The 27,895-nt window shown below is 37.5% G+C and overlaps 1 protein-coding gene across 1 annotated transcript in view; it reads left to right on the forward strand.

The window, feature by feature from the left end:
* LOC103075697 (contactin-associated protein-like 2) overlaps nt 1-27,895 on the forward strand; it is a gene marked incomplete at its 3' end in the record, with an annotated part of 1,289,195 nt that overhangs the window by 127,881 nt on the left and 1,133,419 nt on the right. Inside the window, exon 2 of the mRNA XM_007450234.1 lies at nt 24,607-24,754. Coding sequence (XP_007450296.1) covers nt 24,607-24,754 — 148 coding nt within the window. The remainder of the gene's footprint in view (nt 1-24,606; nt 24,755-27,895) is intronic.

The raw sequence follows: 27,895 nt of genomic DNA on the forward strand, positions 1-27,895 counted from the left end.
TGTGTGTGTGTGTGTGTGTGTGTGTGTGTGTGTGTGTGTGTGTGTGTGGTGTGTGTGTGTTTATTCACACTTTATGCAATAAGTACCAAAATGCCAGTGAAGGCTTTTGAATATTTATATAAACTGTTCTAGAATATTTTATATGACCTATTTTAGAATATTTCTCTGTTCTATAGACTTAATTGAAAGAGTGTGAAGCTGGAGTTTGAATGCCTAATTAGGATGGATGTATAATGACACAATAGAGAGGTAATGGTGTTTGAAAGTATGTAGCCTGGAACGATGGATGTGGGCAACCTGTGGCTTGACCTTGCTTATTAACTGTTTGATGGGAGCACTGCATTTCCCATAAAACCACCAGGTTAGGTTCCTTGATTAACAGAGCTCTCATGTGAGCACGGACCCATTTAAAGCTGTTACCTGGAGGAGAAAGTCAGTCTTGGCTGCCTTCTGCTGCTCTGCCAGTGCATTTGTTGCTACTCAGATATACCCAGAGGTCCAGGTTTGAGGGGAAACGCTGAGCAGCGGGATGATGCTGTACAACTCTGTTTCCTATAAAAACCCAGGAATCATGTGTCATCAACATCAAGTTCTCTAACAGTATCGCCTTTAAAAATTATTATTATTATTATTATTATTTTTGCAGTACGCGGGCCTCTCACTGTTGTGGCCCCTCCCGCTGCGGAGCACAGGCTCCGGACGCGCAGGCTCAGCGGCCATGGCTCACGGGCCCAGCCGCTCCGCGGCATGTGGGATCCTCCCGGACCGGGGCACGAACCCGCGTCCCCTGCATCGGCAGGCGGACTCTCAACCACTGCGCCACCAGGGAAACCCTAAAAATTATTTTTTAACTATGTCAGGGCTGGACAGATGAGTCTAGTCAGAAGTCATTTGAACACCTTCACCCCAGCAAAAATCTGAGACAACAGAGAAAAGCATGGTGTGGGACACACTTCAGTCAGAGGGCACTGATACTAGGTGACAAAGAAAGAATGTTATTCCGTATTCTTAGAAATATCATTACTGTAATGAATTTCATATTATCATTGTGCAGTGTTTTGTGAATTTTAAAAAGTGAGACAACCTGAGAGTCTTCCCAGTACCCCAGGTTTATAGATGCAACATTTTGATGAAAATCCTAAAATTATTACATGATTACATAAGAGTCACTTAAGTTCAAGGAATCTCCAGAAGTTCTAGAAGCTGGTCTGTTTTCCTAATAATCCAACGTATCCCCTTGTTGTTTTTTTTTTTTTTTAAAACGCGGGCCTCTCACTGTTGTGGCCTCTCCCGCCGCGGAGCACAGGCTCCGGACGCGCAGGCTCAGCGGCCACGGCTCACGGGCCCAGCCGCTCCGCGGCACATGGGATCCTCCCAGACCGGGGCACGAACCCGCGTCCCCTGCACCGGCAGGCGGACTCTCAACCACTGCGCCACCAGGGAAGCCCCCCTTGTTGTTTTTAATTACACATTCTATAGAGACCATTGTTTAACGGGTATGAGTAAAATTTTGAGTCTTCATTAATGTTCGTATATGGGTTTTGTTGTTGTTGTTCTTGTTGTTTTATAGCCAGTCGTCTGTATGACGTGTTTTCCAGACCATTGCAATCCTGGCCCATGTAAAATACAGTAGGACTGTTATTTCCCTTGGCGTGGATATCTTATTTCTAACAGTTCATTCTGAAGTCAAAGTAGTATTGTCGTGTGTCACACTTCACATCTGATTGAACATGCGATAACTCACAGTGAATTGAGGTCAAGAAAAACCTCATGGTTTTTCCAGTCAACAGGCTCTTAAACATCTCTGTCCTTCCTCCTACTTGTTTAATTCACTTTAATTATGATATTTACACTTGTGTTTACCAAGCATGAACTTATTATATTTTGCTTCTCTTTTTGTTTTTTTATCTTCAAATATTGCCTCAGGCATATAATATTTTGTTATTCTCCTAAGCTTTATATCCTTTGAGAGTTTGATAGCAGTATCTTATTTTCCTTCATCAAACATAGATGAATTTTTGACTTGCAGAGGGTTGAGGAAAGAACTCTCCAGCACAGCATTAAGGATACTCAGACAATTGACACTGATGTATTAATGAATACATTGAGTATGGCTGTGCAAACCTGTGTTCTCCTCTTTATATCTTTTTGTAATGTGATTAATATTTTTAAGTCCCCTTATTCGCATAGGGAAGATTCTGTTTTCTTTTGACCATTTCAGCTTCCCTGTCTAGACCTTCCAGAGTTCTATTATTTCTTTGTTGCAGTTTGGTGACCAGAATTACAAATAGTATCCCATAGAAACATTGTCTTTTACTGCAGGGGGATAAAGCTTCCCATTTCATTTCCTCCTTCTGGCTTCCCTGTGAGAGCTCAGTGAGCCATTGCCGGCCAAGAATAATCTACAATGACTCCTAGATCTGTCCTCAGTTGTAACAAGGCCACTATTCTAGAAATACAAATTTGGACAGGCTCCCACCATCCTTAGAAAATCGCCATAAATCGATTATGTTAAAGCCACTTTCCCATATACATATTTTGTTGCAAAATCTCCCCAGTGGCCTAGATTTTCACTGTGCAGAAGTGCTTAGGATTGTCTACAAACATAAATTATAAATTGTACATTTTTTTCTATTTCTTCATCATTAACATAAACGTCAAAATCTGGATTTTGTTGACACATTTGCACCAAGCAAACACATAATAAACTACTTACTGTTCTATCCATAACAAAATATTTACAACAATCATTTGTGATTTGAATATCATTTTTGTGGAATTTTGCCCAAATGTTTTTCTTCAAGTTGGAAAACCATCAGATAAAGGGCTCTTCTTAAGTCTCATGTTTTTTATTCTAATCACAGAACTTTATTGATCAAACATCATAGTGATGGTCACTTGGCATTAATTATACTCAGTGTACGTATTTGGTATTCAGTGATCCTACTTGTTATGGTAGAGTCCACCAGTTTGTTATCTGTTGAACTGAAAACCATTAATCATAACTTACAGTCACTTGTAGAGACAGTTTAAACAAACTTATCAGATGCCTGGCTGTTGTAGTTCAGGGACCTGGGTTCCTTGCCTTATGATGATTTTTGCATAAAAGAATGAAGTATTCAGATCCTTGTGAGTTTATTCTACTTTGAGGATATTAAAAGAGGAAATAGGTTGAGATGAACATAGGGAAAGCAACTAATACTTTGAACTTCTGAAGAGGGAATTTATGATTTCCTGTCACTCTCCCTCTACATGTGTCAACATTTGTTTAAAAATTTTATATTATTTTGAGGGAGTTCCCTGGTGGCCTAGTGGTTAGGATTCTGGGCTTTCACTGCCATGGCTGGATTCAGTCCCTGGTCGGGGAACTGAGATCCCATAAGCCATGCTGTGCAGCCAAAAAAAAAAAAAAAAAAATTTATATTATTTTGAGGCAAAACAATAAATCTCTAAGATACCAATTTGATAGCTCAAGGAGACACGATGCTTAGCATATAATCTTTAATAAATTAAAGTTCTATTTTAAGATAATTATAGATTTACCTGTATTTGTGAGAAACAATATAGAAATATCCCATGTCCCCTTTTTATCCAGTTTCCCCCAATGGTGACATCTTACAAAATTATAGTATAGTAATCTAAACCAAGACATTGACATTGGTATGGTAAGGATACAGAATATTTCCATTACCTCAAGGATCCCTCAGGTTATCTTTTTATAGCCACACCTACTCCCCTTTCACCCCATATCCTCCCTTACTCCTAGCAGCCACTAATCTGTTGCATTCATAGACCAGAGCGTATCTCCCGCACTAAGTCCACTCTGCTAGAAGCTGCCACCCTGTGACTGCTGCTCACCTGCTATGACTTCTAGGCTTCTGCCCTCTGCGGAAGTCATGTTTGCTTCCAGCTGCCTTTTGAATCCCTTCATCGCCACTCAACACTCCCTAAGTGTTTTCTTCACACTTGGTTTCCTCATTTGCATATGCAGTCAATGGGGCCGAGCTGGAGACAATCCCCTTAGTTTCCCCCCCATCATCTTCGTTGAGGAAAATGTGTTCAGAATTAAAGTGGTGATCATTTAGTTGAAGTTTTAAATTTTTCAATTCAGGAAGCAAATAAAATTTTCATATATACAGGGGAGTATAGTCAGGCTCTAGAAACAGTCATCTCATTGCACAAGAAATGGGTCAACTTTCATTAGAAAAGAAAGAATTAAAGATGGAAACTGCAGTATAGATTTTCTGTAAGTCAGGAGCTTTAACTGGCTACTTTTCTCAGGTTCTAACTAAAAAGAGCTCAATGGTTGTATATGCATGATGCCAATATAACAAACATATTTGTTCAGTGAAGTCAATTCTGTTAATTTGTTGAAAAGAATCTGTTAAGTGAATCATTTAGCATCCTATAAATAAAACAAAGGGTGATAACTGTACAAATTATTCTTTTCAATTTACTGAGTCGGCAATATGTGAACAAAGGCAACCTGTATCTATACTTCGGGTTAAGTAATTAGATTCTCATAGAATGAGATTGTAATTTAGAAAGATCCCTTTTCAGCTAGTATATCAAGTAAATTTTAGGAGAGGGAGACTGGAGGCAGAAAGAACATTCAGAGAGATGTCGGGGAGGATGAGTTTGAAAAAGTACAGTAGCCACACACGTGAAAGAGCCATTACTGGACAGACAGGACCACCAGCACTTAGGACATTGTGGACGTGAGTAAGGAAGACGAAAAGGTACAGATGTGACAGAAGATTCTGGGCTGGAGGATTAGAAGGGTGGCAGTGTCGCAAACAGTATGGGGATAATAGGAGATGGAGTAAAGAAAAGGCAAAAACGTTTCTGATTTGAAACATCTTCCAGTTGTCTTCCAGTAAAAGATGTCAGACAGTTGGAAATTCTGGCCCTGATCTCAAAATCCAACTTCGGGCTGGAGATATGGATATGGAAATCACTGTCTAATATTTGGTTTAGCATGAGACCTTACCCAAAAGAGGATTAAGAGGAAGAATCAGAGACATAAGGGGATAGAAGTGATTCCTGTTTGAGAGTCAAAATGAGGTCATAGTCTTAAAAAGGTAAAGATACTATCAGGATACCAAGTGCTACAAACTGCTTGCAGAGAGTCAGAACTGAGTAAGAAACTTTGGATTTCACTATATTAGTGCAGGAAACTAAAGATAGGAGAATAAGGAAAAAGTGGGTACTGAGACTTGAACCCTTGGAAGACTGGATATAAAGTTGCTTTTGCAAGAAGTTTGGGAGGTCATTAAAGAAGGATATGGCACCATAAGGGAAGAAGTGAGGAGGGTTAAAAGAAGTTTGTTGTTTTGCTTTTCTTAATTTATTTTTCCTTTTCTTTTTTCTTTTAAATCGGGACACTTGATTTGTCTCATCAAAAGTGTCAAGGCCAGGACAGACTGTTTTTTAGAGCACGAAGGCACCGTGGAAACATGGCTAATGGAAAATAAGGAGGAAAGAGAAATGAGAAGGAGGGAGAAAATAGTCTAAGTGTAACTTGCTCCTTGATAGACTGTGGAAGGAGTCAGTTGAGCAGTGGACTGTGGATGTACCACACTCTTGTTTTTATCCATTCATTGCTTGATGGATATTTGGGATGTTTCTAGATTGGCATGATTATGAATGAAGCTACCACAAAAATTGACACTCAGACTTTTATGTCAAGATACGTTGTCATTATCCTTGAGTACTGGGATTGCTGGGTATGTTTAAGAAGTTGCCACACTGTTTTCCAAACAGGCTGTACCAATTGCATTCCTGTTAACGATATACAAGAGTTCTACTACATAGCAGTTCCATTAGCACTTGGTATTTTCAGGGTCTTTTTTTTTTTATTGGCTTGTTTTTATTTATGAGCTTCATATTCGTATCATATCAGTTCTCTTTGCACATCAAAGCCGAAAGGGATGATGCAGACAGGCCCATGTGGATGCTGCACGTGCAGGAGATTTGGAACACTGCTAAGGAAACCTAGGCTTCAGACACCTCATTCTTTTATGAGTTGCAAGCAAACCCAGCTGAGCTTTGCCCCACAGGAGGTATTATCTTTATAGTCCTGGACTGTAAACAGATCTGCCCCTTTTCTGGGAAAGGAACACTGAATCTACCTCTCAGCTTCTTGCTATGCACCCACCCTTAAAAAGAAGGTCTGGGGGCATCCCTGGTGGTGCAGTGGTTGAGAGTCCGCCTGCCGATGCAGGGGACACGGGTTCGTGCCCTGGTCCGGGAAGATCCCACATGCCGCGGAACGGCTGGGCCTGTGAGCCATGGCCGCTGAGCCTGCGTGTCCGGAGCCTGTGCTCTGCAACGGGAGAGGCCGCAGCAGTGAGAGGCCTGTGTACCGCAAAAAAGAAAAAAAAAAAGATGGTCTGGAACAAAAGCTCTGCTTACAAGGTATCCTTGAACTTGAGCACAGTTCCTTGAACTGTTTCTCAGCAGTGGGTAGATTTTTGAACTGTCTGTTTAACTTTAATATTTATGAGGCTTTTTTATTATTTATATTGTTTCCTGGGTCATTTTTATTACATTATGTTTTCTGTGCTGTAGTGAACATTTCACTTTCATTTAACATTTTTTGACACAAAGCTTGTTCATAGCATTCTTTTAATTTTATTTTCAATCTCTATGTATAGTTATATCCTCTCTTCATTCCTAACATTGATAATTTTTCCTTCTCTTGAGGCATTAGTTTCACCAGAGATTTTCCAATTTTACTTATTTTATAGAGAATTATTTTTTGGCCCTCTGGAACTTCACGAGTTGTTTGTTTATTTATTTATATTCTTATTTGCCTAATTCTTTTCTTATACATTCTTTGAATTGATTACGGCCTTTTTTTCCCTCTGACTTCTGAAGTATGCTTAGGTCATTAATTTTCACCATTTTTCCTTTTGTACTGCAAGTAATAAAGTCCATAATTTTCCCTCAAAATACTACTTTAGCTGCATGCCACAGTTTTGATGTCTCATACTTTTTATGACAAATTTGTTCTCAGTAATTTTTAATACCATTATGATTTCCTTTTTTGACCACGATGGTATATTTGTCCTTGTATGTGTCTCCTGTTTGAGTTTATCCAAGATTATATTGCTAGTGGGTGACAAATTGGGATTCATTTTTTTTTTTAATTTCAGAGCTTATATTTTTGTTTTGTTTTAATTTTTAGTCAATGTAACTTAACTGCATTGTCTTCTGAGAATGCATTTTGTATGATACCAATTTTTAGCCATCAACTATGGCTTGCTTTAAGGCCTAAAATATGTAATTTCCATATATTTTTCAATCAATGCTTTGAAAAATATTTGCAGGGTATTTAAAATCAATAGCATTAAGCTTATTATTTTGTCCAAGTCTCTGTATGCTTAGTAAATTTTTGTCTGATGTATCCATAAATGAAAGATATATGTTTAAATTTTCCATTAGTATAGTATTTTATTAATAAATTCTTATTAAAATTTACTAGTTGGAATGGCTATGCAAAAGAACATCTTCTATATGCAGTTATTTTAAAATAACGGGAAATATAGAAGGTATTTCCTTTACTCATTCCCTATTAAGGTCCTGGCTGTGAGGTCAAATGAAGCATTTTTTAGAGCATGGGAGTAAGAATGTGTGGACTCTTCAGAAAAGAGTAAGAGGGCTTCCCTGGTGGCGCAGTGGTTGAGAGTCCGCCTGCCGATGCAGGGGACATGGGTTCGTGCCCTGGTCTGGGAAGATCCCACATGCTGCGGAGCGGCTGGGCCCGTGAGCCATGGCCGCTGAGCCTGTGCGTCCAGAGCCTGTGCTCCACAATGGGAGAGGCCACAACAGTGAGAGGCCCACGTACCGAAAAAAAGATGTGCAAACTAAACCTAGCATAAACTAGCATAAATGAACTATTTATTATACACCTACAACAGAGTAGAGATTCTCCTGATTTTTTAAGATTGTTTGGCCATCTTAAGAAACAACCTTGATTGACACCAGTTATGGTCAGCCTATCTGTATATGTCTATGTGATTTCTACAAAGTACATCTTTTTTTTTTTTTGCCTCTTATACAGCATATTACTTTTAACTGCTAAGAGTAAATAGGCTTCTCTGAAAATAGACATTATCCCAGTGAATAGGTATTTAAGCTGTGGATCTTTGCTTTAGAGCAAATTAAAAATATTTATTTTATTTTATTTTACTTTTGTTAACGTGTGTAATGGGCTGTACGTTCTTGGCTACATAAAAGGAGAAGATTCTTTTTTCTTTTCTTTTTTTAATAATTTTTATTGGAGTGTAGTTGATTTACAATGTTGTGTTAGTTTCAGGTGCAGAGCAAAGTGAATCAGTTATACATATATCCACTCTTTTTTAGATTCTTTTCCCATATAGGCCATTACAGGGTATTAAGTAGATTTCCCTGTTTCATACAGTAGGTCCTTATTAGTTATCTATTTTATATATAGTAGTGTGTATATGTCAATCCCAATCTCCCAGTTTATCCTCACCCCCTTACCCTTGATAACCATAGGTTTTCTACATCTGTAAATCTGTTTCTGTTTTGTAGATAAGTTCATGTGTACCCTTTTTTTAGATTCCACATATAAGCGATATCATTTGGTATTTGTCGTTCTCTGACTTGCTTTGCTCAGTCTGACAGTCTCTAGGTCCATCCATGTTGCTATTGGGTTGGCCAAAATGTTCATTCGGGTTTGTCTGTAAGATGTTATGGAAAAACCCAAATGAACTTTTTGGCCAACCCTATACAAATGGCATTATTTCATTCCTTTTTATGGCTCCATTCCTCTGTTGGTGGACATTTAGGTTGCTTCTATGTCCTGACTATTGTAAATAGAAAAATCTCTCTTTAAATAGCTTGTCTCTTGCTTCTTTTCTTTTTTGTTCTCATCTGAAATAAAATTACTAAATTTATCAGGTGGTTACTGTACTCTTTAAATTAGATAATGCTATCTGATCAACTACCTCAGCCTACTTTGAAAACTTTCTTTAAACTATAGATATTTTCTTTAGACATGGCCATTACCTATAGATTATGAAATTCAAAAAAGAAAACAAAGGTACACATGAAACAGTAAACAATTTTGGGCAATTTACATGGCCATTGGGACCTTAAACTAAATGTCTCATTAATCCTCTTATCTTTTTTGGTTCTTGCTAAATAAAAATATTTTTACATCAAAGTGCTATTAACTTAATTATTCTTGTGAGAAGATACAAACAGTAAGAATAATCTGAGTATCTTGCAACTAAAATAAATTTTACGTATGCATGATTTTTGCTTTATTTTTCTGTATCTATTTTAGTATAAGAGAGAATGGTCTGTGTGAGCCAACAAAAAAGAGGAATTCAAATTGTTAGACTTCAGTTATTACTCATTAGTATATTTTAAAGTGTGTTTTTTTTTAAATGCCTAATTGTATTAATTTTATAGTATAATATTGTAACAAAATCTTTTAAATTAGGAAACAACTTTGCTTGACAGGACAAGTAACTTCCAAGTACTGTGTGATCGTAGCAAGGTAGTTTTTTTGTTTTGTTTTGTTTTCTTGTTTTGCGGTACACGGGCCTCTCACTGTTGTGGCCTCTCCCGTCGCGGAGCGCAGGCTCCAGAAGCGCAGGCCCAGCGGCCATGTCTCACGGGCCCAGCCGCTGTACAGCATGTGGGATCTTCCCGGACCGGGGCACGAACCCGTGTCCCCTGCATTGACAGGCGGACTCTCAACCACCACCTGCGCCACCAGGGAAGCCCGCAGGGTAGTTTTTAATAGCACCTTCCATTTGAATTTTATTTGGTAAGAAGTAGGGATTTCCCCCAATTTTTTGGTCAGAGGCCTTGACGTGATTAGTACCATATTTTGCATTGTAGAAGAATGAGATTGAAAGTGGGGGAAAAAACTGGGAAATTATACAAAATCTCAGGTAGGAAACAATGAAAAGAGCCTAAACCCTGGAATGAAAAATAAATGAATATAAAGAACAGTAACTAGAATCTGATAATGAAAAGCACAGAGGAAAGTAAGTTAATAGAACCAAAGATTTTAGGGAAATTGGGATATTGGAAAATTAGAATTCTGCACAGATATTTTCAACTGTATATAACTCTAAGGACTTTGGAGATAAAGTTATTGAGAGATTATAATAGGAATTTTGTACTCACGTGCTAGTCAGTATTCTGATCAGAAGCAGATAGCACATTCAAAACGGTTTACCTAAATAGAATGTAGTGAAGGGACAGTTAAGTGTGACCAGGTTTAAGGGAGTGAAGAAGGGATGATGAGACACTTACGAATTAGAAGCCCAGGGAAGCCATTACCATTCCTGAAGCTTACAGAACAAAGAGAGGAAACAGTGTTATGAAAGACCAGTGGAAGGTAGGCCCCCCCCGCCCGGAAGACAGGCTGCCTGAGAAGAGTTGATGCTGTGCTGATGTGCCCCATTGGTGGAATAGAATCAGCTGCCTGACAGTAAGGGAGCCTGAGTAATCCAGTCTATAACAGCTAGCTTCATCATTACTCAGGCTTCCATGAGGATAGAAAATAAAATCTTGGTAGTGGAGGAAACGGACGGACAGCAAAACGTCCTCGTAGAATATAAGTCTGAAGGTGTGAAAGTGGATGATCTCACTTGTGGAAGGGTAAGGAGAACACGAAGGTCTTTAATAGTCCATAGAGAGATTAAAAATATCCAGTTAGATGGAGAAGTAATATGAGACCAAATAAAGTGTGCAAAATGGAAATGTCCCAGAATAAGAGAGATTCAAAGAGGAAGTTGAAGAAAAATTGAAAAACCAAGAAAAAATTTACTGGGCCATTATCAGTGATCTTTCTGATTTCTGTTTCAAAAGAAAAGATAACAATTAGCAAACTGCTGAAAACTTGGGCTTCCCTGGTGGCACAGTGGTTGAGAGTCTGCCTGCCGATGCAGGGGACACGGGTTCGTGCCCAGGTCCGGGAGGATCCCACATGCCGCAGAGCGGCTGGGCCCGTGAGCCATGGCCACTGAGCCTGCGCGTCTGGAGCCTGTGCTCCGCGACGGGAGAGGCCACAACAGTGAGAGGCCCGTGTACCGCTAAAAAAAAAAAAAAAAATTGCTGAAAACTTAACGAGAGCATAGAGAAAGAGGGACATGCAGGGCACAGCCCATTTATCTGAGAAATTTTGTAAAGAAAAGGAGCAGAAAATTAGGACCACTAAAAGTGGAGGAATATAAAATGCTGGGGGGTTTTTTTCCCTATAAAAGGTAAGATTCAAATATATTGGGGAAAAATAGCTTTTATAGACCCAGGAAGTGTTCGTTATTTTGGTTCTTTCTCTGTATTTCAAAGAAACATTACCAGGTATTAATTTTACTATAGAATATAAAAATGGTAGGATGCATAAGTATATTCAATTGAGAAAGAATAAAGTCATTATTAATGTGCAAATAGAGAATACATTTAGAGTCAAAATTATTAGTATTCCGTGGCATAAAGCTATCCAAATGAAGAATCTCACATTTTGAAAAGACACAATTTAAAGTTGGTAATTTACTTTGCTAACTCTGACCCTCACCCTATATAAAACTTGATTGTTTTATTGATTTTATGCTTATGAATGCATTTGGTTCCACATTTAGAATGAGACGTACTCTGGGTACCTCCAAGTATATTCTCAAATTCATTGCCACTGAAACATTAAATACTTGAGAAAAGCAGTGTTTATGGAGGGTAACCTGGAGGCAATACAATCCATTCATTCCTGTAGAGACCCTGAACCGTTTCTAGATTAAGTCAGTTCAGCAGAGAGCTGAATACCTGCATTGGAAGTTTTGGTTACCGTTGTGTTTTGGCATTTAGAAACTGTAAGAACCTCCCTATGAGATTTGCTGCTATCTTCTCATGCAGATGTTGTAGAACGCTTTGTTCATTGTGTAGCATGGTTCCTTTTACATCGGACTCATTTGAGAAATCTCTTTCTGGGCTCAGTACCAGGAGTCTTAACGCTTCGCCAAGCAACTGGTTAGATTTTATTTTTACAGACAAGATGAATCTCACAACTGCATGTGTCTCCATCTACGTAGTTTGCCAAAAATCTGAGAGCCAAAGTTTTAGACACAACCCTCCAAAAAATATTTTTTGTGATTTATTTTTATCAGAATAGTATATGGAGAGATATTTTTAATCAAGTAGTACAGAAAGAATTTAATTTAAAAAGCAAAATTTCTCTTCCCAATATCTCCCCATCCCTGGTTACATTCTCCCTATACACTTATATAGCAGTTTGTTCACTTATCAACTTAGAAATTACCTACTGACTACTGATTCTGATAGATCAATTTGTAATTAGCTAACCTACTTTCCCCCATACCTGGCCTGTTTTTAGGAATTATATCTATTTTTTTTCAAATATTTTAAATTGTTTTTTTCTTAGTTTTGTTACTTCTGATAATACACTTACAAGTGGGTTTGCTGTTCTGTCAAACTTTGGTAATATCTTTTGTCTCCTTACTTGAAGGACACAGATATTATTCACCAGGTCCTTTCTTCTCCATTCTCTCAAACTTTTCCATCTCCAAATTTCTGTCAGTTGTGTTGTACTTTAACATTGTTAAGCTTGATGACATTGCTTCTGTGTGTGTGTGGTTTTTTTTTTACTTTGTATATATATATATAATATATATATATTGATTTCAAGTATTAGAATAAAAGACAATTGATAGCATTTATCTAATGATTTTCATCCTTTCTTATGGTTTGACGTGTAGGATGATGAAAAAATGTAGGCACGTTTTGAGAGAAAATAAATGCATAAAATAATGAACTTAGGTTATATAGAATATACAGCAGATTTCTCTGCTGTATTAATTTAAAATACATGATTGCTGCTATAACCACTAAAAAGAAGTTTGGCAATTTCTTAAAAAATAAACATGTATCTACTCTAGGGCTCAGAAATTCTGCTCCTAGGCATTTACACAAATACTCATAGTAATTTCATTCATATGAGTAAAAAATGGAAAACCTCCCTGGAGTCTGTCAACAGAAGAATGGATAAACAAACTGTGGTATATTATACAATGAAATACTACTCAGCAATAAAAAGGAATTAGCTATGGATACATATAAAAGCATGGGGGATCTTAACATCATTCTGAGTGAAAGTGATGTTTGATCCCTTTCATAAGTTCAAGAAAAGGCAAAGTTAATCTATGGTGATCGAAATTGAAAAAGTGGTTACATAGGGTAGGGAGTGGTATCAACTAAGAAGAGTGCTGATTGAGAAGATTGAAAAGGGAGGTTTCCGAGTTATTAGAAATATTTATATCATGATGGAGGGAATTGCATGGATGAATATTTCTCAAAACTGAATAAACTATTCACTGAAGATCTTTGCAATTTACTGTATGTAAATTATACCTCAATTTTTTAAAAAAAAGCCGTGTTGTTGCCTATGTTGTCTGTAGTTTGTTGGGAGACCAACAAATGATCTTATATAATTATACTATTCAGTATAATAAGTGCTAGGATATGGGTAAGCATAGAATTTCAAAAATGCATGAACATTGTGTAACCTCTCCATGGCAGAGACAATGTTATGCGTTTATCAAACCTGTTCCATTTTTCTGCTGCATTCCCTAACCTCTTCCACACTAAGGTTAAGGCCAGAAAGATACATGACCAGTGGAATGTATATAGAAGTGATACCCTCTACTTCTAAATCTGAATATAAGCCCCACCCCTGTACATTTCTCCATGCTTTTTCTTCTGTTTCTTTGGTGGCCTTGAGAACCAGAGGTTAATGATGAGAAGCAAACATGGTGAGCTTGGCTCCCCGAATGACTATGTGGGGCAGAGTCCCTCTGTCTCTTCTTTCCATGCGGGACTGAAATGTGAGCAGGAAAGGCTCATGTAGTACATTAAACTGCTGGAGGGAAGGAGGGAGGGAAGGAGGGAAGAAGAGGGAGGGAGAGAAAGAGGGAAGGAGGGAGAGAGGAATCCAAGATCCCATGGGAATAAGCTATGGGTGACCATGAAGCCATCCAAAAGACTGGATCTACCTTTTGGGTGTGCTGAGAGCAGCTGAGCAAAGGATGAAACCTATAGAACACCATCACCATGTGATTCCCATGAAACATAAAGGGAAAGATTGATGAAAGAGCTAGATTTTTAAAGATATTTGCCTTATTGTTTTTTTAAGTCAACACGACTGTTTTACATCATAATTTTTAACTGATTGATGGTTCTTCTAGTAAGATAATTCTAAAATCTGTTAACACGAAAAGGATAAGAAATATCTGAGTCAGGAGCAGAAGTGTCCAGAAAGAGTATTGCTGCTTATATGTAGATAAAATATTTTGGCATTTTTCCCCCAACATATTTGCTGTGGTTTAGCAATATAAGGAACATGCTTTTAGCAGCATTCAAGTGCATTACAGAAGTGAACGTAGAGATTTGATGGTCGGGTTTGTGTGTGTGTGTGTATGTGTGTGTTAATTTTCACATTGATCCTAGCATTTCTCCCCTGATTTTGATGTGATTTTTGCATGACTGTTTCCTGTTTTTCCCTCATGATCTCTGGAATTCCCAGATACTTTATATATTGATAATGACATCCCCATAACTCTGGGAAAACTTGTTTTATTAACCTAGTGTCTTGTCGAATCAGACAAGCGTGCTCTATTTTTTTCCTGTAGGATATTATCTAACATATGGTTAATTAACTATAAATATTTTTGAACTAGTTTTTGGTACATCCCAAAATAAGAGCTGTGAAATGTAAACAGGTGGGAGTTTGGGAATGAACACTTTTATTTATTCATTTAACCGGGCAGTAAACTGATACTCACTAAACACCATCCACTGTGCTAGGGGCAGCAGAATAGCGGGGGACCAGAGGTTTGATCACAAGCTTCCATGCTGACTTACATACTTCTGAAACAGTGATTAGGTGGATGGTCACAAACATAATGAAGTTATTACAATTGAATGAAGGGAAAGAAAAGCATAGGATGCTATGAGGCTCCCTGCAGAACGGTGGGTGATTGAGGAGTGAGTGTCAGGGAATGGACTTACTCCAGAAGCTTATGTAAGCTGAGTCCTGCAGGATGTGTTTGTACAGCCCCATCAAGAGGATGACAAGAGCGTGCAGGTGAAGAGGCCAGAGTGGGGCGGTAACATGTGGTACTTTATGAAGGTACTTCTTTTCTTTCTGCCTCGGCAGCGAGTAAAACTGAGGCTTGGAGACTCCAATCAAGGTTGCACAGTAGAAAATCCGTTTCTACCTTTTGATATGAATTGATGGCATGAGGACAATAAAATTTAAAATCCAGCAAGAAAGAAAATTAAACTGAAAGAAAAGTAATTAGAATGATCACAGGTTTATGACATCAACTTAAGGACTCAATATGTGTTTCTATGGCAGCAGCGGCATTTTCTGTCTTAAGAAAATAAGATCTCTCACTTTAAGAAGTATTCCTGTGTTGTTGTTTTTCTCACATAATTTGCCATTTATGAGACTTGTTGTAGCACTAAAAGCTCCTCCTATAGGCTTGCTTATACAAGAGCTGAGTGTTGTAGACATATTTTTCAGTCTTAAGCAAAACCTTGAGCTTGCAATCCCTTAATTTAGGTTTCTGAAAAGGTGAGGTTTTAGTGAAGACTAAATATATTTATTTCCTTCATAAAATACTTTCTAAGTTACACTTCAAACCACATAATAATGAATTTGAGGGAAAATCTTGCTTCCTGCATTATATATAACATCCTTCTAAATCCCCATACATTTTCCTCCAGTCTGATAAATCATATGCTTCAAGGGTTGACAAAATGCTTTTCCAAAGTTTGTTGGTTTTTAAATGCCAAGTGGCTCAAAAGTCTGCTGATGATTTTAGATTTGGCTTCCTATCTGAGGGAGGATTTATTAATTTGAAAGATTGCCTTAGACCAGGGGTTGGCAAACTCTAGCCCATGGGCTAACTCTGGTCCATGCCTGTTCTTTTAATGTCTGTGAACTAAGATGGTTTTTACATTTTTCAAGTGTTGTTAAAAATTAAAAGGAAGAAGGGGGAGGATCCGGGACTGAAAGACATGCAGCCTGCAAAGCCAAAGATATTTACTCTTTGGTACTTTACAGAAAAAGTCTGTCTCTCCTCTCTTAGGCCATTGGAATTATTGTTTGAACTAGAAGAAATATTTAGTGCACATGGTGGGAAATTTTCAGTTATTAAAACTTCAGTGATACTTAGATTATTCTGCAGTTAGCTTTCTGGACAACAATTTTTTAAAAAAAAAGCTCCTTTGGCTGTATATTTTAATAATTTATAAGACAGTAACTCAGAACGAGCACCATAAGTTTAGCATTATGTTATATTGTTCTCAGTTGTACTAAGCATAAAGCTTGGCGAATTACATAAATGCTATGTAAGTGTAAAAAAAAAAAAAAAAATCCTTCTAAGCGTATATACAAATCACAGCCAGTACGGGAGATTTAGTAGCAGTGACATGTAATTCCCGAGCTTATGTGAATTGATTTTCAGTCTTACGATGCTGAATTTGGCTGGTGCTTCCATGTATCCACAAAGCATACATTTTGTGTGACATTTGTCTAAATGAAGGTTGAATTTTAAAGGATAGTGTTCTATTTAAGAAAGATTCAAATTCCTTTGTAATTTTTCAATTTTTGATACAGATTTACAAATCATAAAGGTTTTGTAAAAATCAGCTGTATATCTTACCTTGTTTTTTCCTTTCTTTTTTTTTACATTCATGTGAAAAAATGCAAGTGAGTGTGAGAGTCAAATGATGTGGGAAAAAAAATCTTCTTTTCAAACCGTATGACAATGTAGCCATTGCTACTTAAATAGTATTTGCACTATAGCAGACCTGCCTTTCTTTTCATAATAAACAGTGTCTTTCAAACTTTTTAATTGCTTGTATTAAAATTTGCAGAGGAGCTTTGGCTAATGATCACAGTAGGAGCATCTTTGGGGAAAATGCATGAGAAAAGAAGATATTAATGTTGTCAAACTTCATGGAAATAAAAATGCTGAGAAAAGTAAAGGATGCAGGCAAAATATGCTAATAAGGGGGCTGGAAATCAAGTGTACATCCAAAATGTGGTAGGATAAAAATTACCTATCAAACTTTAAATTTGATATTCAAATAGGTAACATCAAGTATCAAAAATAAAATGTGTTGTGCCTATTAAATAGAAAAAGCTTTATTCCCAGCTGAAAATTTGATTCTCAAACAAAGGTCAGTGTGGGAGTGGACGCTCTTGTTACTTTGCCCTGGTTTGCCCAGACTAGCTATTCGACATCCAGTAAGTCCTCTAATTTCTCAGGGCCTGAGTTTCCCGATTTGAAAAAATAGCATGCCTTCCAAACTTAGAATTTCCTATGAGGCACAAACAATACAGAGTGTACTAGAACGCTTTAAATAATAAAGTGATGTATAAATATTAGATGTTGTTTTTATAAAATCAATGGCTACACCTCCTTCTACTTTTCTTAACTTTTCCAAATACTGCTATAGATGAGACATTTCCCATATATTTACACCTTTATATTCAAGACAATGATTGGTAACACCTACACCATTCTTTTGAAATGTTTTAAACTTCAATTTAGGGTACTGTCTTAAATCTCAATACGCTTGGAAATGAAAAGAAGTGCAAAAAACACAATCTACTGATGCTGTGAATTCTGAACACCATATGCCCTGCATTTATTCATAAATAATAAATGTTACTCTTTCTGAAAAGCTATCCTAAACATCTCAAATTTTCTATGTGACCTTTCAATCTGATGGAGAAGTCTCAAATGCAATATACTTAAATCTTCACTAATTATCTTTCCCTTTAAATATCTTTGTATTAGTCGATATTCTTTCAGTTTCCTAAAAAGCAAACAAATGAGAACACAGGTCAAATAATCCAAAAGCCTGTAGGCTTTCTTCAGCAAGCTCTGAATTTAGATGCTGAAATGATGTCATCACAGATGGGCCTACTTTGTCTTTCTCTGACATCCATCCCTTTATAATACAGTGGCCAACAGGAGCTCAGTGGATGGAGTGCTTTCATTCCTAGTGGCTCTGTGTATGGTTTTGTTTTCTCCTCACATATGTCACACATTTGGGGTCCAGGATACAAGAAGTGTCCTGTCGCTCCTCTCCAGCACTCACATCCACTCCAGCATTCCTACCTTTTCCATAAACAACCCCACTCCTCTGGAGCACATGTCACCAGATTATTCCATCCACTCCTGTCCTAGGTTTTTTGTTATGCTATAGTCTCCTATTTTCCTAGGAACTTTGCTTTATTTGGGGAGGGGGATTTTACTGGCCCCAGTCTTAAAAATTAAATTATGTGACTTTTTTGCTTAAAACTCTGAGGTGGATTTCCTTCCAGCCCAATTAAAATGAAACTGACGGCATTATCATGGCCTGCAGGCCCTCCTTGCTTCCTTACTGTCCTCAGAACATGCAAAGTATACTCAAGATGTCCGCATTTCTGGCCTTTGTGTATACAATATATGTAATTATATTTATATATATATATACACACACACACACATATATGTATATATATGTATACATATGTGTGTGTGTGTGTGTGTGTGTGTGTGTATAAAAGCACATCTGGGAGATATCGTGTGTTCACTTCCAGATCGCCACAGTAAAGAGAATATCGCAATACAGTGAGTCACATGACATTTTTGGTTTCCCGGTAAAGCAGTGTAAAAGTTATGTTTATACTATACTATGGTCTATTTAGTGTGCAATACCATTATGTCTAAAGACAATGGGCATATCTTAATTTAAAAATACTTCATTGCTAAAAAACATGAGCTATCACCTGAGCCCTCAGGGAGTTGTCACCTTTTTGCTGGTGGAGGGTCTTGCCTCCACGTGGACGGCTGCTGACCAAGCAGGGTGGTGATCATTGAAGGCTGGGGCGGCCGTGACACTCTCTTAAAATAGGACAAAGATGAAGTTTGCTGCATCAATTGACTCTTCCTTTCATTTAAACACTTAGATTTATGAATTGGCCTAATTTCAGTATTGTTCTGTCTCAGGGAATCAGGAAGCCCAAAGAAAGGAAAAGAGATGGAGGAATGACCAGTCAGTGGGGCAGTCAGAACACACACAACATTTCTAGATTAAGTTCACTATCTTATATGGGTATGGTTCATGGCACCCCAAAACAATTGTAGTGGTAACATCAAAGATCACTGATCACAGATCACCATGACGAGTATAATAATAATGAAAAAGTTTGAAATATTGCAAGAATTACCAAAATGTGACACAGAGACATAAAGTGAGCAATGCTGTTGGAAAAATGGTGCCAATAGACTTGCTGCAGTCAGTGTTGCCATAAACCTTCAATTTGTGTAAAAAAAAAAAAAAAGAAAAAGAAAACAAAACACAATATCTGTGAAGCAGAAAAATGAGGCATGCCTGTAAAATATAACAATATATACATATTATATAACTTGGTATATTCAATATATATATATTGTATATATTTTTTTAATTTTCATTGGAGTATAGTTGATTTAAAATGTTGGTTTCTGCTGTACAGCAAAGTGAATCAGTTATACATATGCATATATCCACTCTTTTTTAGATCCTTTTCTCATATAGGTCATTACAGAGTGTTGAGAAGAGTTCCCTGTGCTATACAGTAGGTCCTTATCAGTTATCTATTTTTTATATAGTAGTGTGTATATGTCAATCCCAATCTCCCAATTTATCCCTCCCCCCTTGCCTCCCTGGTAACTGTAAGTTTCTTTCCTACATCTGTGACTCTATTTCTGTTTTGTAAATAAGTTCATTTGTACATTTTTTTTAGATCCCACATATAAGTGGTATATGATATTTTTCTTTCTCTGTCTGACTTGCTTGCTCAGTATGACAATCTCTAGGTCCGCCCATGTTGCTGCACATGGCATTATTTCATTCTTTTTTCTGGCTGAGTAATAGTCCATTGTATATATGTACCACATCTTCTTTATCCATTCCTCTGTCAATGGACATTTAGGTTGCTTCCATGTCCTAGCTATTGTAAATATATTCATTGTATTTTATTTATTATCTGCTCCACTTTGTACTGCCATACTATGTACTTTAATAATATAAATGTGAACTGAAACTCTGTATTGTTCACCCCTGTCTCCCCAGTGATTTGAACAGTATCTGGTGCATAAAAGACTCTCAGATATTTCCTGAGCGAATGAATAAGTGGATGGATCAGTGAGTGAATATATGAATGAATTATTCCAGCAGAAGTGCTAAAATTGTGCCTCATTGAGTTAGGTGCCCACTCCTGGTGTCAGAGAGAGGCGTCTGCCTCTCCTGGATCAGGTGGATTAAGAGTGAAGTCTGGGTAATGTTTAAAGAAATTTTAAAGAAAATCTGGTTGCTGTTACTTAAAGAGCAGAGTTTGCTGGGGAAGGAAAGAATGGATGTCTACTGTCTTATCCCCCTTCCCTCTTTCTGTCACCAATGCCAATATGTTAATACCTGGGAATAGGTTGCTCTGTATCTTTTCTCTTACTCCCTTCTCTCAAAATATTGTTACTTCTTCTTTTGAAATATATCTCTTTTATTTTCTTACTTTCCCTTTACCACCATGGGGCATCGACTCTTAACTGTTTGTTGCTAATCTTTCTGCCCCCACGATGATCTCCCACCACCTAGGATCTCCTGAATATGGCTCTCATTCTGTCATCTAAAAAATAGAAATGCATGCTAGGTTCTTTCGTCCATAATCAGACAGAACTTGTTAAAACATTCATGATTTTCCAATATAAACACTTCCTTCCAATCAGACTTATGTCCTTATTACTTATTCCTGAATATACCTTAGTTCATGTTTTCAGAGTCCACAATTTTAGTTCTAAAGTAGATTTTCCAGATAAGCTAGTCAAATCCTTTTAGGGGGACAGACACAGGGAGAAGGAATGAAGAGAACTGAGGTCTGGAGAAGTTACCCCTAAAGAACAAAATTTCAGCACAATTACAACTTGACTCTGGGTATCTCTAGCCCTAGGTCTGAGCTCCTTCTTTATGCCAGCCTTTTCTTGTTCTCTCCTGTGTCCTACTCCCTTTCTACCTCCTGAACACCATTCTGCCCTCCGACCAAGCTGAGGTCTATCTCTGTAGTTTTCCTGATTACATAGTTTTCATAGGATTCCAAGTACTATGGAAATTACTAGTTATGCCACGCACTTCTGTCCTCCCTTTGATGCTGCCTTTTGCAGTAAGGCCTGTGACATCATGATTTATAAAAAGAAATATATTTTTTCTGTCTTGATCCATGTTTTCTGTCACACAGCTTCTAAAACCCTTGGGACTTCCTAAGTGATAAGTGCAATAAAGCTGAAATGGGTGTCTTTTGTTATGAATAACAAGTTCCTTTCAACCACACCTGAGTTCACGTCAATGAGGTGATTTTTGGAAAGCCCCTAGGTAACTGTGAGATGGGGCTGGTTAGCAGGGGAACCAACTGTGTGATTAGAGAGTTGGAATTTGCAGCCTCGTCCTGACCTCTGGGAAGGAGAGAGGGGCAGGAGATTGAGTTCAGTCACCAGTGGCCAATGATTTAATCATCATGCCTGCATACTGCAGCCACCATACAAACCCAGAAGTTCAGGAGTTCAGAAAGCTTGGTAAGTGTAGGTGCCGGGAGGGTGGTACGTGCGGAGAGGGCTCGGCACCCCTTCGCAGCCACCTTGCTCTATGCACCCCTTCCATCTGGCTGTTCCTGAGTTACATCCTTCATAATAAACCAGTAATCTAGTAGGTAAACTGTTTTCCTGAGTCCTGTGAGCTCTGCAGCAAGTGATTGAATCTAAGGAGGTGGTCGTAGGAACATCTGTCGTATGGTCTGTCAGAAGCATAGGTGACAAACTGGACTTGAGATTGGCATCTGAAGTGGGGGTCATCTTGTGGGACTGAGCCCTTAACCTGTGGGATCTGAATCTATCTCCAGGTAGAATTAAGTTAAATTATGGGACGCCAGCTGGTGTCCATAAAGAATTGTGTGACGTGTGGGAAAACCCCTACCTCTGGTGTCAGAAATAAAGCACTGGGAGTAGAGGAGAAACGCAGAGGAGTATTTTTCTTCTTTCAGGCCTCACAAGGCTACAAATGTCTCAGAAGCAGGGTTCCAAGAAAGTTACTTGCTGTCTTTGTCGTTGTTAATATTCATATACCACCTAGCACCATGTTAAGCGTATAGTTGATCCTTAAGTTAAAATTGTTTGGTGGCTTTTGTTGAATATTATTTAAGATAATATTTAGGGCTTCCCTGGTGACACAGTGGTTAAGAATCCACCTGCCAATGCGGAGGACACGCGTTCGAGCCCTGGTCCGGGAGGATCCCACATGCCATGGAGCAGGTAAGCTGTGCACCACAACTACTGAGCCTGCGCTCTAGAGCCCGCGAGCCACAACTACTGAGCCCGCATGCCACAACTACTGAAACCCGTGCGCCTAGAGCCCGTGCTCCACAACAAGAGAAGCCACCGCAATGAGAAGCCCACACACTGCAACAAAGAGTAGCCCCCGCTCACTGCAACTAGAGAAAGCCCGCGCAGCAACGAAGACCCAACACAGCCAAAAATAAATAAATTAAATAAATAATTTTTAAAAAAAACACATAATATTTAGATTAACCTATCTGCCATCAGGGATTTAATTCAGGTGATTTTATTCAGGGATTCTCAATGGTATTGCTTTTGAAGACAGAACAACTAATAGTGATATTAAAATTCAGCCATGGTTTAATAAAATAGTTAGATTTGTGGCTTCTTTGTAAAACTAAAAGCTGGTTAGAAAAATACCTAAAAAGAAAAAAAAAAACTTTTTACTATTTTTCTTAATCAAATGTTATCAACAGGATGCAAAGAAGATGTCTATTTAAGTGATGAAATTTAAGACCTGAAGCTCAAATGGTTTTGTCCAATGAAGGATTGAAGTGGGTGTGGCTATTTTGAAAAGGCAGTGGTAGTATGTAGCTTGAGGAAAACCAGGGAGAACACAACAAAAATCATTACTAAAGAGGATCCCAGTTTCCAAAGCATGAAATTGTACGTGTTTTAGACTATTACCCACGATGCAGATTGTTGGAACCATCTTATGTTCTATAAAATAGTTTAAATCTTGAGGAAATATTTCAGTATGCTCCCTGTATTACTGGGTCTTACACTATACATTTTGTATTTTGGAGGCCAGGAGTATGACTGGAGAATGAGCGCTAACCAACTTTATACCACAAATTTACCTTTGTGATATTTGTGTGCAGTTAAACCAGAGCCTTCCGTTTCAAAGCTGCTATGTATGTACTTTTTTATTAAAAGCATCTCTTTACTTGCCTCTTATTAATTTTATAACTCTTAAAAGTTGTTATAAAAGAGGTATTTCAAAAAGATGAAACTCCTGATTTTATATAGAAGCAAATTCAAAGCCTTAGGTCAAGAATATAACAGATTAGCAATGTAATATAGTGTTTATGTTGTATCTTTTCGTGACTAAAACAGTTCAGTGTTCTTTTTAAAATTTTTATTTCAATGTTTAGGAGATTATTTAAATAAATATAAAAGAGGATCTCATGTAGAATATAGCTTTCCAAAAACTAAAGTTATCTAAGGTAGGGACAGCTAGAATGTATATATGAAATTAAGTGGCTCATGTTTAAAAAAGTAAACACATATACTTCTCATTTATTTCTCATTTATTTGACATATTCTAAAACATCATGATCTCTTGATTTAATTCGTCCTTGCTTTAAATTGTAATTTTATACTGACATTTTTCCTATTATTAAATTCTTATTATTAGATTCTTTTTGAGTGTGGCATCTATGACTTTCCCTATCCCTGTGCCCCCCGTATTATCTTGCTTTATACTTATTATACAGTAAATGTTTTATAAATGTTTGCTGATGAATGATAGCCATGCCCAAAGAAAATCCATTTGTTCTCTGCTGAAAAAAATATAGACAATATGAACTTTCAACATAAAAAAAAGATTCATGGCAAATGATTCTTGACAGAATCTTCTATAAATAAGAAAAATGAAATAAACATGTTTCTGATCCACTCATATATATTTATGCTAATAAAAGGTAGAAGTCCCAAGCCTCTGCACGACATATTCAATTGCTCTTTTTACCGAGCTTATGTTGAAAAAATTTTCAAATTTGTAATGATGGTATGGGAAGGTAACATAGAGGAGATTTTTAAAAAGCAAGAAATACAGTTGGATTCTGTGAAAAATTGCTTATTGTATAGTTTAAATGTGAAATAATAGAACTCGTAATTTAAATGTTTACTGGATACTACGGCGCGTGCCACAGTGTTTCATTCTTTTAATATATGTGTGCATTTCCACGTATGAAAGGACCCATGGAAACTTTGGCCTAGTTCCCATTTAAAATTGTACGTGTTTTCAAATAAAGAACATATAGAAGCTTTTTTCAAATTGTTTATGGTTTAGAGAATATGAAATCCCTCCATTGGATAAGAAAACTTACGTTTATTGCAGCACATAGAGAACATGGTTGTTTCTAAAGTATTTTCCCCTAATTTTTGAATCCCGTTTATTTTTCAGGCGTTTCCTGGGAATGTCAACTCCGATAGCGTGGTTCGGCATGATTTACAGCATCCAGTAATCGCCCGCTATGTGCGCATCGTGCCTCTGGATTGGAACGGAGAAGGCCGCATTGGGCTCAGAATTGAGGTCTATGGCTGTTCTTACTGTGAGTACCATTCTGTCGAAATTTGTGGTGGATTTTGTCATCTTCATTTAATTAGTAATTTTGTTATTTTGAATTATTTAGTATTAGTTGCTTTCTCTGACAGTAAATTGCAATGTTTCTTTATATAAATAATATATAAGGTTGTTTGTATGTTATAAATATATATTTACATTTTTACACAAACACACATATAAGAATATCTTAAGGACACCTTAAGTAGGGGACTTGGGAAATGATTTCGGTTCAGTAGACTAAAACAGCAAAGCTTATTCATAAAGTTGCTTGAAGTCTTATGAAATATTTAAAAAACAGAAACTTACACTCTTATTCATCTTTTTGACTCTGTGATGGATTTGAAAACAGTCTTAAGAACTTCCTTCTGGTTCTCTTTAATTATATATACCTTTTGTTATTTTAAAGCCAACCACTGAGTTTTAAGGTCAATTATATTTTATATGTCTAAAAGTTTTATTTGTTCCTTTTAAAAGCTTACTCAGGGGCTTCCCTGGTGGCACAGTGGTTGAGAGTCCGCCTGCCATTGCAGGGGACACGGGTTCGTGCCCTGGTCTGGGAAGATCCCACATGCTGCGGAGCGGCTGGGCCCGTGAGCTGTGGCCGCTGAGCCTGTGCGCGTCCGGAGCCTGTGCTCCGCAACAGGAGAGGCCACAACAGTGAGAGGCCCGCATATCGCCAAAAAATGAAAACAACAAAAACAAAAGCAAAAAAAAACTTACTCCGTCACCTAAAAACTTTCTTTTCCTTTAATCGTGTTTTTGATTACCCTTTTGTATTTTTTAAATACATTATATCTATGTCTGATGATTCCAATATATGGAGTTTTAGGGATTGTCATTCTGCCGTCTGTTGTTTCAGCCGGTTTTGCTAGTGGTGCTTGTTTTCTCCTCCTCTCCCTCGTCCCCTGAATTCTTTCCTTTCTTCCTTCGTCTTCTTAGCATTCTTATCCGCCTGTCCTTCTTGTCCTTAACTTTATGCCCATCCATCTTCTTGAACTGTGACCTCAGTTTCTTCAAAACTTTATCTGTGGAACTTCCTTTAGGTGAAGGTTGATGGTGGCTTCTTCTGGAGAAGATGGATCTTATTTGCTTCTCTGAAGGCAGTACTAACACAGAATTACTTTAAAGATTATTTGAGGCTTTTTGAGGCCACTAGGTACGACACATTCAGTCTGCAAACGCATGATTTGCAGACACTGGCTTTATTTTATGTGGCTGCGCCTCACGTCTTGCAGGATCTTAATTCCCCAGCCAGGGATTGAACATGTGCCCTTAGCAATGAAAGCACTGAGTTCTAACCACTGGGTCGCCAGGGAATTCCCCCAGACACTAGCTTTAGGATATGAAGTATCTGGTAAAATAGTCATCTCCTCCCGGGAAGTTTTTCTTCCTGTTCTAATTGCTGCGGGAGGAGGGATGCTGGATACAGATAGGGCAGGGAATCAGGAGATCAGCTTCACGCAAGGAGTTTCCTATTAGACTCTCCCCTATCCCTTCCTGTAGACCCATAGCAACAAAAGCTTAACTGTAATCAGAAAATGCAAATGTCCTGTTGAGCAAGCTTTTAAAAATTAACCAAACATTTGGCAGTTTATAATAAAAAGTATATAAAGCTTTCACCTTTGTATGAATTTAGTACCTGTAATGATGACCAAATCATATTTATTCATGGGCAATACTGCTGTGTGAAAACTGGGCTGGTTACCAAAAAAGGGCCAAAGAGATCATTTAATAAATTCCATAGGTGTTTCTTTTATTTGGTCATCACTTTATAGTAGCAAATATAATGAGTAGAGAGACAGATTTAGTTCTTCAGGAGAATGTAGATATTCAGGAAGAAGATTTAACTTTTCAGAAGCCTAAAATGACCCTCAACATAAACTGGGAGCCTTTCTACTATGTGGTCTGGGTATTCATAGGAACAGAACTCTGTGTTCATACATATTCTAGCTTTCAGCATCGTGATGGGAAGGCCAAAACAAGATGTTTTTGTCTGCATGACATATTTTCTAAGGAGCATGTTCAGTTTTCAGTAAATGAAAACTAAGTAATATTCTCCATGGAAACATGATGTATGTAAATTATTTTATTTATTAGTAATTATTTATTGAGCAATTTCCATGGGTCATGAAATATGCTAAATGTTAATCATATCACAGTAAATAAGAAAAACATGGTAAGAGAGAAAGTGGAGTAATTAATCCAGTAGTAGTATTTATTAGGATACAAATAATGAGGGTTAAAATTTTCCCAAAGGCACACAGCCTAAGTGACAGAGCTGAAAGGGAAACGAGACATCCTGGTGGTACAACAAGAGCTCACCACCACTGTGTTTTCCTGCTCCTAAATTCTAACAAAGTGAACCCCATGTGACCTTCATCAGGTTAAGTCAATTATATTGACACCTCAGAAGCACCCATCAAGCCCCTCCCAGTTACTGCTACTTCTGAAAGGTAAATATTCACCTGATTTTTATCCCCATAGATTAGGGTAGTTTGTTTAATTTTAAAATCTCATACAAATGAAATGATAAAATATACATTATTTCCCCTCTGACTTCTTCTGTTCAAAATATTTGTGAAATTACCCATGTTGTTATTTGTGGTATTTGTTTATTTTCATGAATAATATTATTCTGTCGTATGCCTATTCCACAATTATGTATTCATTTCGTGTTGATAAACATTGAGTTGTTTCCAGTTTTTGGTTATTTCAGTAGAATTACTATGAACGTTTTTCATAGGTATAGAGCTAGGAAGGGGTAATACCAAATTAGGATATATGTATGTCTAACTTTGTTAATAATGAGAAAAATTTCCTAAAGTGGTTTTATCAATTTAGACTGTCAAAACCAACGTACTAGGCTTCCTAGTTGCGCCACAAATTCAGACATTTAGACATGAACGTTTGAAAGTTTTAGCCATTCTGGTGTTTGTTCCTTATATGCAGTTTAGTGTTAGTGAACATTTTCCTGATTTTTGAGGAGGTTATGCTTACTGTAATTTGTATACCCTCTTTTTTGAAGGGTTTGTTTAAGAACTGTGCCCATACTTCTGTTGAATTGTCTTCTATTTATCTGTTTTTCTAACTGAGTAGTTTTTTTTTTTTTTTTTTTTTTTTTTTTTTT

Source organism: Lipotes vexillifer, unplaced genomic scaffold (assembly GCF_000442215.2).
Source record: "Lipotes vexillifer unplaced genomic scaffold, Lipotes_vexillifer_v1.1 scaffold940, whole genome shotgun sequence".
NCBI lineage: Eukaryota > Metazoa > Chordata > Mammalia > Artiodactyla > Lipotidae > Lipotes > Lipotes vexillifer.